Source organism: Lonchura striata, chromosome 31, assembly GCF_050655825.1.
Source record: "Lonchura striata isolate lonStrDom1 chromosome 31, ASM5065582v1, whole genome shotgun sequence".
In the NCBI taxonomy this organism is placed as follows: Eukaryota; Metazoa; Chordata; class Aves; order Passeriformes; family Estrildidae; genus Lonchura; species Lonchura striata.
This window is the reverse complement of record NC_140733.1, coordinates 6,980,529-6,989,833: the sequence shown is the minus strand read 5'-3', so window position 1 is coordinate 6,989,833 and position 9,305 is coordinate 6,980,529. Positions and strand designations below refer to the sequence as shown.

At 58.7% G+C, this 9,305-nt stretch overlaps 2 protein-coding genes across 2 annotated transcripts; one reads left to right on the top strand and one right to left on the bottom strand.

The window, feature by feature from the left end:
• The first annotated feature begins 2,032 nt into the window (after positions 1-2,032).
• LOC146764840 (protein phosphatase 1 regulatory subunit 14B-like) lies at positions 2,033-4,915 on the top strand. The gene is made up of 4 exons (XM_085563609.1): positions 2,033-2,248; positions 3,219-3,302; positions 3,972-4,004; positions 4,560-4,915. Exons 1-4 carry the CDS (start codon positions 2,033-2,035, stop codon positions 4,626-4,628), a joined length of 402 nt encoding a protein of 133 aa, XP_085419735.1. The 3' UTR covers positions 4,629-4,915.
• A 55-nt stretch (positions 4,916-4,970) lies between these two features.
• Positions 4,971-9,298, bottom strand: LOC146764839 (peptidyl-prolyl cis-trans isomerase FKBP2-like). Its single transcript, XM_085563608.1, has 6 exons — positions 9,269-9,298; positions 7,561-7,707; positions 6,373-6,485; positions 5,892-5,938; positions 5,525-5,560; positions 4,971-5,184 (listed from the first exon to the last, which is right to left on the bottom strand). Exons 1-6 carry the CDS (start codon positions 9,278-9,280, stop codon positions 5,123-5,125), a joined length of 417 nt encoding a protein of 138 aa, XP_085419734.1. The 5' UTR covers positions 9,281-9,298; the 3' UTR covers positions 4,971-5,122.
• Positions 9,299-9,305: the final 7 nt, after the last annotated feature.

Below are 9,305 nucleotides of genomic sequence, written 5' to 3'. Positions count from 1 at the left end.
TTTGAGTTTTTTTGGGGTTTTTTTGGGGGGGGTTGAATCAAGGGACCCCCCCCCCCCGGGTTAATGGGAGCGACCCCCAAAATTGGGGAGGGGGGCTGGAATGAGACCCCCCCCCCAAAAAACAAAGGAAAGAAGGAGGAAAAGGAGGAGGAACCCGCCTGAAAGAAAATCCTCCAAAATTAAAGAAAATCCTTTAAAATGACAGAAAATCCTCCAAAATCCACGGGAGGTGCCCCCAAATTAAACCTGAACACCCCCAAAATGAGGGAGGGGGGGTCCCAAAAAAGGCCCCCAGACCGAAAGAGGGGGAGCCCCCAAAATGGGGGGGTCGGGATGAATTTGGGCGCCCCCTCCCCAAATCCTGGGGTGTGCCCCAAAACCCCCCCAAAATCCCCCAAAATTCCCCCCACACACCCAGGGCGGTCCCAGCACCCCCGAGGCCTCCCAAACCCCCCAAATTCTCCCAAAATCCCCCAAACCCCCCAAATTCCCCCAAATCCTCTCCCAGGTGCACCAAACCCCCCAAATTCCCCCAAATTCCCCCAAATTCCCCGGCCCACTTTGGCCTCCTCGTCCTGCGCGGCCGCCGGGCGCCCGAAACTCAGAGCGGAGCGGGCAGGGTCCTGTCCGGGGACCCCGAAACGGCCCGAAATGAGCCCAAAACGGCCCGAAATGAGCCCAAAATAGCCCGAAATGAGCCCAAAATGAGCCCAAAATAGCCCGAAATGAGCCCAAAATGAGCCCAAAATAGCCCGAAATGAGCCCAAAATAGCCCGAAATGAGCCCAAAATGAGCCCAAAATAGCCCGAAATGAGCCCAAAATAGCCCGAAATGAGCCCAAAATAGCCCGAAATGAGCCCAAAATAGCCCGAAATGAGCACAAAATGAGCCCAAAACGGCCCGAAATGAGCCCAAAATGGGCCCAAAACAGCCCAAGACCTCCCGGCGGCTCCGGGACGGGACCGGAACCGAACCCGGGACCGGCTCCGGGCGCGGCGCCGCCGTCGCTGCAGGCGGGGGCGTGGCCATTAACGAGGTAATTAACGGGGGGCGGGGCCATTAACGAGGTAATTAACGGGGGCGGGGCCATTAACCAGGTAATTAACGGGGGCGGGGCCATTAACCAGGTAATTAACGGGGGGCGTGGCCATTAACCAGGTAATTAACGGGGGCGGGGCCATTAACGAGGTAATTAACGGGGGCATGGCCATTAACCAGGTAATTAACGGGGGGCGTGGCCAGTAACCAGGTAATTAACGGGGGCGTGGCCATTAACCAGGTAATTAACAGAGGCGTGGCCATTAACCAGGTAATCAATGGGGGCGTGTCCATTAACCAGGTAATTAACGGGGGCGTGGCCATTAACCAGGTAATTAACGGGGGCGTGGCCATTAACCAGGTAATTAACGGGGGCGGGGCCATTAACCAGGTAATTAACGGGGGCGGGGCCATTAACCAGGTAATTAACGGGGGCGTGGCCTGACCGGGTGTGTCCGACCGGGGCGGTCCCGCCGACCGGGAAAGGGGCGTGTCCCGGTGGGCGGGGATATGCAGATTAGAGTGGCCATGGGCGTGTCCGGTGGGCGGGGCCCGTGTCCCGGTGGGCGTGTCCCGTCCCGGTGGGCGTGTCCCGTGTCCCGGTGGGCGTGTCCCGTTCCCGGTGGGCGTGTCCCGTGTCCCGGTGGGCGGGCCCGTTCCGGTGGGCGTGTCCCGTGTCCCGGTGGGCGTGGCCGTGTCCCGGTGGGCGTGTCCCGTGTCCGGTGGGCGTGTCCCGTGTCCCGGTGGGCGGGGCCGTGTCCCGGTGGGCGGGCCCGTCCCGGTGGCCGTGTCCCGGTGGGCGTGTCCCGTGTCCCGGTGGGCGTGTCCGTCCCGGTGGGCGTGTCCCGTCCCGGTGGGCGTGTCCCGTGTCCCGGTGGGCGGGGCCCGCGGACACAAAGGCGCCCCCGCGGCGGCTCCGGTGGCGGCGCGCGCACCGGGCGGGGGCGTGGCCGCCCCGGCGGGGGCGTGGCCGCTTCCGCTCGGCGCTCCCGGGATGGCGGCGCCGCGCGGCGGCCCCGGGCCCCCCCCGGCCGCCCCCGGCCCGGCCGGGCCCCGCGTCTGCTTCGCGCCCGCGGCGGCGGCGGCGGCGGAGGGCGCGGGGCGGGGCCGCGGGCGGGTCACGGTGCGCTACGACCGCCGCGAGCTCCGCAAGCGGCTCCACCTCGAGGAGTGGATCCTGCGGCAGCTCACGGCGCTCTACGACTGCCCGGTACCGGCGGCGGGGCGAGCGGAGGGACCGGCACCGGGGAGGGACCGGGGACAGCGGGGAGAGGGGAGGGACCGGCACCGGGGAGGGACCGGCACCGGGGAGGGACCGGCACCGGGGAGGGACCGGGACCGGGGAGGGACCGGGGACAGCGGGGAGAGGGGAGGGACCGGCACCGGGGAGGGACCGGGGACACGGGAGGGACCGGCACCGGGGAGGGACCGGCACCGGGGAGGGACTGGGGACAGGGGAGGGACCGGGACCGGCACCGGGGAGGGACCGGCACCGAGAACACGGCGGGACCGGCTCCAGAACCGGCTCCAGGACCGGGGACACGCGGGGACACGGGGACAGGGGCGGCTCCGGGACCCCAAAATCATCCCCAAAATCACCCCCAAATCCATCCCAAAATCACTCACAAAATCACCCCAAAACTGTCCCAAAATCACCCGAAAAATCACCCCAAAACTATCCCAAAATCTTCCCAAAACTGTCCCAAAATCACCTCCAAATCCATCACAAAATCACCCCAAAATCACCTCAAAACTCTCCCCAAAACTGTCCCCAAAACAATCCCAAATCCATCCCAAAACCAGCCCCAAACCCACCCCAAAATCCCCAAATCCCCCCAAACTCCCCAAATCTCCCCAAACTCCCCAAATCCACCCCAAACTCCCCAAATCCCCCCAAAATCCCCCAATCCCCCCAAAATCCCCAAATCCCCCCAAACTCCCCAAATCCCCCCAAACTCCCCCAAATCCACCCCAAACTCCCCAAATCTCCCCAAACTCCCCAAATCCACCCCAAACTCCCCAAATCCCCCCAAAATCCCCCAAATCCCCCCAAACTCCCCAAATCCCCCCAAAATCCCCCAATCCCCCCAAAATCCCCAAATCCCCCCAAACTCCCCCAATCCCCCCAAACTCCCCCAAATCCCCCCAAAATCCCCCAATCCCCCCAAACTCCGGGGCAGGAGGAGGAGATCCCGGAGCTGGAGATCGACGTGGACGAGCTGCTGGACATGGAGAGCGACGGCGCGCGCAGCGCCCGCGTGCAGGTACGGCCCGAAAGCCCAAAATGGCCCAAAATGGCCCAAAATGGCCCAAAATGGCCCAAATCCGGTCCAAAATTGTCCAAAACGAGCCCAGAATCGCCCAAAACCAGCCCAGAATTGTCCAAAATCAGCCCAAAATCACCCAAAATCACCCCAAAATCACCCAAGAGCAGCCCAAAATTGTCCAAAACCAGCCCAAACCCGCCTAGAATGGTCCAAAACCTGCCCAAAATCGTCAAAAATCAGCCCAAAGCACCCCGAAACCATCTCCAAAGCACTGGGATCACCCCAAAACCACCCCAAAATCCTGTGAAACCACCCCAAACCGCCCGAACCCACGAAAAATACCCCCAAAGTCACCCCAAAGATCGCTGCAAATCAACCCAAAAACAACGCCAAAAATCACCACGAGTCCCTGGCAAGGTCCGCCCCCAAACCATCCCAAAATCGCCCCAAATCACCCCAAAATCGCCTCCAAATTAACCCCAAAATCCCTTAAAATCCCTTGGGCTCCCTCCCAGGAGCACCCCCAAAAATCCTCCCCAAAATCTGCCCAAACCCCCCAAAAATCCCCCAAAAATCCCCCAAAATCCGGGTGTGGCTGGGGGGGGGGGGTTGAGGGACCCCCCCCAAATTTTGGGGACCCCAAATCCTGACCCCCCTCCCCCCCAGGAGATCCTCGTGGACTGTTACAAACCCACCGAGGTGAGCCTGGCTTGGGGGGATTTGGGCATTTTTGGGGGGTTTTGGGGCTTTTTGGGGACTTTGGGGCATTTTGGGGGGTTTCAGGGGTTCTGGGGACTTTGGGGGAATTTTTAGGGGAGATTTGGGGGGGAGTTTTGGGAGAGATCCCCCAAAAATATGGGGGGAAATTCAGGGATTTTTGGGAAGGAATTTGGGAAAGTTTTGGGGGGATCTTGAGGAGGTTTTGGGAAGGAATTTTGGGGATTTTTGGGAGGGATTTTTGGGAAGGTTTTGGGGGAAATATCAGGGATTTTGGGAGGGAATTTGGAGAGGTTTCGTGGAGATTTTGGGAAGGAATTTGGGGAGGTTTTGGGGGGAATTTTGGGAGGGAATTTGGGGGGATTTTTGTGAAATTTTGGGGGGAATTTTGGGAGGGGTCTTCAGGAAATTGGGATTTTGGGGGGTGCATTCCCCCTGAATTTGGGGCGACTTTTGATTTTTGGGGGATTTTGGGCTGGGGAATTTGGGGATCCCCGAAGGATTTTGGGGTCCCCCTGACCCCCCTTTCCCCCCCAGACGTTCGTGGGGGATCTCCTGGAGAAGATTCGGGGGATGCAGAAACTCAACACCCCCCAGAAGAAATGACCCCAAAATCCGGGGGAATCCCCCAAAATCCGGGGGAACCCCCAAACCTCGGGGGGGACCCCCCAGTCTCACCCCCCGCCCCAATTTCGGGGGACTCCTCCATTTTTGGGGTCCCCCCCTGCAGCGATAATCACTCCCCCCCTCCCCCACTGGTTTTGGGGGGTCCTGGGAGGGATTTGGGGGGAATTTGGGGGTTTTGGGGGGTTTTTTTAGGTTTTTTTTAAATTTTGGGGTGGGGGGTTTGGGGTTGTTTTTATATGGGTTTAATAAAAGCAGCTTTGACATTTTCGGGGCTGGCCCCGTTTTGGTCCTTTCCCACCCCAAAAAAACCCCAAAAAAACCTTCGGCTTAACCCTTTATTGACCCCCAAAACTCGGGGGTTCCCCCACAAAAAGTCCCGAAGAAAACCGAGGGGGGGACCCCAAAATCCCGGGTTTGAAGGGGGGAGGGTTTGGGGGAAATTTGGGGGAAATTCGGGGGGTTTTGGGGTCCCCCTAAAGCTCCGGGCGCCGCTCGATCTTCAGCAGCTCCACCTCGAAAATCAGCACGGCCCCCCCTAAAAACGGGGGGTCAGCACCCCAAAATCCCCAAAAATCCCCCCGATATTACCCCAAAAATCACCCCAAATCCCTCCCAAAATCACCCTGAAATCACCCTCAAAATCCCCCCAAAAATCATCCCAAAGTCCCCCCAAAATCACCCTGAAATGACCCCAAAATCACCCCGATATTACCCGAAAAATCACCACAAAATCACCCCAAAACCACCCAAAACATCATCCCGAAATCCCCAAAAAAATCACCCTGAAATTATCCCAAAAATCTCCCCAAATCCCTCCCGAACCCCAAAATCCCCAACTTTCACCCCAAAATCCCCCTGGGGGGGGCAGGGCTCACCTGGGATTTTTGGGGGGGCCCCTCGGTCGCCGTAACCTGGGGGGGATGGGCAGGGTCAGGGGGGTCTTTTGGGGTTCTCCCCCAAATTTTGGGGTTTTCCCCCAATTTTTGGGGGTTTTCCGCCATTTTTGGGTCCCTTTTCTTGGTTTTTTTTCCCCTTTCCCCCAGTTTTTGGGATCCTCCATTTTTGGGACGTTCCCCCCCCATTTTTAGGGTCCCATTCCCCCATTTTTGGGTTTTTTTGGGTTTTTTTTCCCCTTTCCCCCAGTTTTTGGGTCTCCCTTCTCCCAGGTTTTTGGGATTTCCCCCCCCCCACCCCAATTTTGGGGGTTTTTTCCCCGTTTTGGGGTCGGTTTCGGGGTCTCACCCAGCTCCGGGGGGATCACGAGCTTCCTCTTCTCCCCCTCGCACATCCTGCGGGCCAAAATCCCGGGAATTTCACCCAAAATCCCGGGAATTCTCCCCAAAATCCTGGAATCCCAAAACTCTGGGAATTCCCCCAAAATCCTGGGAATTCTCTCCAAAATTCCGGGAATTCCCCCCAGAATCCCGGGAATTTCCCCCTCCCCCATTCATGAGGGTCCCAGTGCCCCTCCCAGTGCTCCCAGTTCAGTGTCAGTGCAGGTCAGGGGTCACTCGGGGTCAGGGGTCACTCGGGGGTCACTCGGGGGTCACTCAGGGTCACTCAGGGGTCACTCGGGGTCAGGGGTCAGAGGTCACTCACCCCAGCAGCCCCTGGTCCCAGCCCTTGATGAGCTGGGCAGTGCCAGTCTGGGGGTCAGTGCAGGTCAGGGGTCACTCAGGGTCACTCAGGGGTCACTCGGGGTCAGGGGTCAGAGGTCACTCACCCCAGCAGCCCCTGGTCCCAGCCCTTGATGACCTGCCCGGTGCCCAGCGAGAACACGAACGGCTGCTCCCGCCCGCGGCTGCTGTCGAAGGGGGTCCCGTCCTCCAGCGTGCCCTGCCGGTACAAACCAGTATGGACCAGTATGGACTGGCACGGACCGGTGTGAACCAGTATAAACCAGTAGGGACCGGTATGGACCAGTGTGAACCAGTATAAACCAGTATGGACCGGTACGGACCGGTATAAACCAGTATAAACTAGTATAACCAGTATAACCAGTACCGAGTAGTGCAGGGTGAGCACGTCTCCCCGCCGCGATCTCTCCCCGCAGCGCTCCCAGTCTAACCAGTATAACCAGTATAACCAGTACCGAGTAGTGCAGGGTGAGCACGTCTCCCCGCTCCCAGTCTAACCAGTATAAACCAGTATCACCAGTATAACCAGTACCGAGTAGTGCAGGGTGAGCACGTCTCCCCGCTCCCAGTCTAACCAGTATAACCAGTATAACCAGTATAACCAGTACCGAGTAGTGCAGGGTGAGCACGTCTCCCCGCTCCCAGTCTAACCAGTGTAACCAGTATAACCAGTATCACCAGTACCGAGTAGTGCAGGGTGAGCACGTCTCCCCGCTCCCAGTCTAACCAGTATAAACCAGTATAAACCAGTATAACCAGTACCGAGTAGTGCAGGGTGAGCACGTCTCCCCGCTCCCAGTCTAACCAGTATAAACCAGTATAAACCAGTATAACCAGTACCGAGTAGTGCAGGGTGAGCACGTCTCCCCGCCGCGATCTCTCCCCGCAGCGCTCCCAGTGTAACCAGTATAACCAGTATAACCAGTACCGAGTAGTGCAGGGTGAGCACGTCTCCCCGCCGCGATCTCTCCCCGCAGCGCTCCCAGTGTAACCAGTATAACCAGTATAACCATACCGAGTAGTGCAGGGTGAGCACGTCTCCCCGCTCCCAGTCTAACCAGTATAACCAGTACCGAGTAGTGCAGGGTGAGCACGTCTCCCCGCTCCCAGTGTAACCAGTATAACCAGTATAACCATACCGAGTAGTGCAGGGTGAGCACGTCTCCCCGCTCCCAGTCTAACCAGTATAAACCAGTATAACCAGTATAACCAGTACCGAGTAGTGCAGGGTGAGCACGTCTCCCCGCTCCCAGTATAACCAGTATAACCAGTACCGAGTAGTGCAGGGTGAGCACGTCTCCCCGCCGCGATCTCTCCCCGCAGCGCTCCGGCCGCCGCCTCACCCCGATCTGGACCTTGCGGGGCTCCCCCGCCTGGGGGCGCTCGGGGGGCAGCGCCAGCGCCAGCGCCAGCAGCAGCCACTGCGGGCACAATTAGCGGCAATTAGCGGCAATTAGCGGCAACGCATGGAATTTACTGTCCTTTACTGTCCTTTACTGTCGTTTACTGTCGTTTACTGTCGTTTGTTGTCGTTTACTGTCGTTTATTGTCGTTTACTGTCGTTTATTGTCGTTTACTGTCGTTTATTGTCGTTCATTGTCACCCCGAGAGTCCCCGGCAGTGCCCGCAGCAGCCACTGGGGGGCGACAGAGAGAACGTCATTTACCGTCATTGTCATTTAATGTCAATTATTGCCATTTACTGTCAATTATTGCCGTTTATTGTCACTATAGTGCTATTTATTGCCACTTATTGTAATTTAATGTCATTTATTGTAATTTATTGTCATTTAATGTCACTTATTGTCACTATGGCGCCATTTATTGTCATTTATTATCATTTATTGTCATTTAATGTCATTTATTTTCATTTATTGCCATTTATTTTTATTTATTGCCATTTATTGTCATTTAATGTCATTCATTGTCACCCTGAGTGTCCCTGACAGCGCCAGCGCCAGCCGCAGCCACTGCGGGCACAATTAACATTAATTAATGGCAATTACGAGCAATTAATATAATTAATTGTCATTTATTGCCACTTATTTATTGTCATGTATTGTCGCTTTACAGTCATTTATCGCCATTTTCATGTTACCTGCGGTCCCTTTCGGTCCCTTTCGGTCCCTTTCGGTCCCTTTCGGTCACTTTTGGTCCCTTTCGGTCCCTTTCGGTCCCTTTCGGTCCCTTTCGGTCACTTTTGGTCCCTTTCGGTCCCTTTTGGTCCCTTTTGGTCACTTTTTGTCTCTTTTTTTGTCACTTTTTGTCCCCCCCGGCCCCCCCACTAGGGGGCGCTGTCACCGGGCGCGCCCGTGACGTCACCGCCGCCGCGCCGATGACGTCACGGAACCCCAAAAACGGCCCCGCCCCCGGGACCCCCAAAACCGCCCCTCCCCCCCCAAATCCCTCCCCGGGACCCCCAAATCCGCCCCGGGACCCCACAAAATCCGCCCCTCCCCCCCCAAATCCCCCCCCGGGACCCCCAAATCCGCCCCGGGACCCCCAAATCCCCCCCCGGGACCCCCAAATCCGCCTCGGGACCCCCAAATCCGCCCCTCCCCCCGCAAAATCCGCCCCGGGACCCCCAAATCCGCCCCTCCCCCCCCAAATCCGCCCCGGGACCCCCAAATCCGCCCCGGGACCCCCAAAATCCGCCCCTCCCCCCCCAAATCCCCCCCGGGACCCCCAAATCCGCCCCGGGACCCCCAAATCCGCCCCTCCCCCCCCAAATCCGCCTCGGGACCCCCCAAATCCGCCCCTCCCCCCCCAAAATCCGCCCCGGGACCCCCAAATCCGCCCCTCCCCCCCCAAAATCCGCCCCGGGACCCCCAAAATCCGCCCCGGGACCCCCAAATCCGCCCCTCCCCCCCCAAAATCCGCCCCGGGACCCCCAAATCCGCCCCTCCCCCCCCAAAATCCGCCCCGGGACCCCCAAAATCCGCCCCGGGACCCCCAAAATCCGCCCCTCCCCCCCCCCCGGCACCTCCGCCGCCATCGCGGCGCCCTCGGGATCACGTGAC

Coding starts and splice junctions, on each gene's coding strand:
- LOC146764840 (XM_085563609.1), top strand. CDS start 2,033: ATGGCGGCGCCGCGCGGCGGCCCCGGGCCCCCCCCGGCCGCCCCCGGC. Junction 2,249..3,218: donor CGGCGCTCTACGACTGCCCG/GTACCGGCGGCG, acceptor ACTCCGGGGCAG/GAGGAGGAGATCCCGGAGCT. Junction 4,005..4,559: donor ACTGTTACAAACCCACCGAG/GTGAGCCTGGCT, acceptor TTTCCCCCCCAG/ACGTTCGTGGGGGATCTCCT.
- LOC146764839 (XM_085563608.1), bottom strand. Junction 6,486..7,560: donor TGCTCACCCTGCACTACTCG/GTACTGGTTATA, acceptor TTGTACCGGCAG/GGCACGCTGGAGGACGGGAC. Junction 5,185..5,524: donor GGCCCCCCCAAAAATCCCAG/GTGAGCCCTGCC, acceptor CCCCGTTTTTAG/GGGGGGCCGTGCTGATTTTC.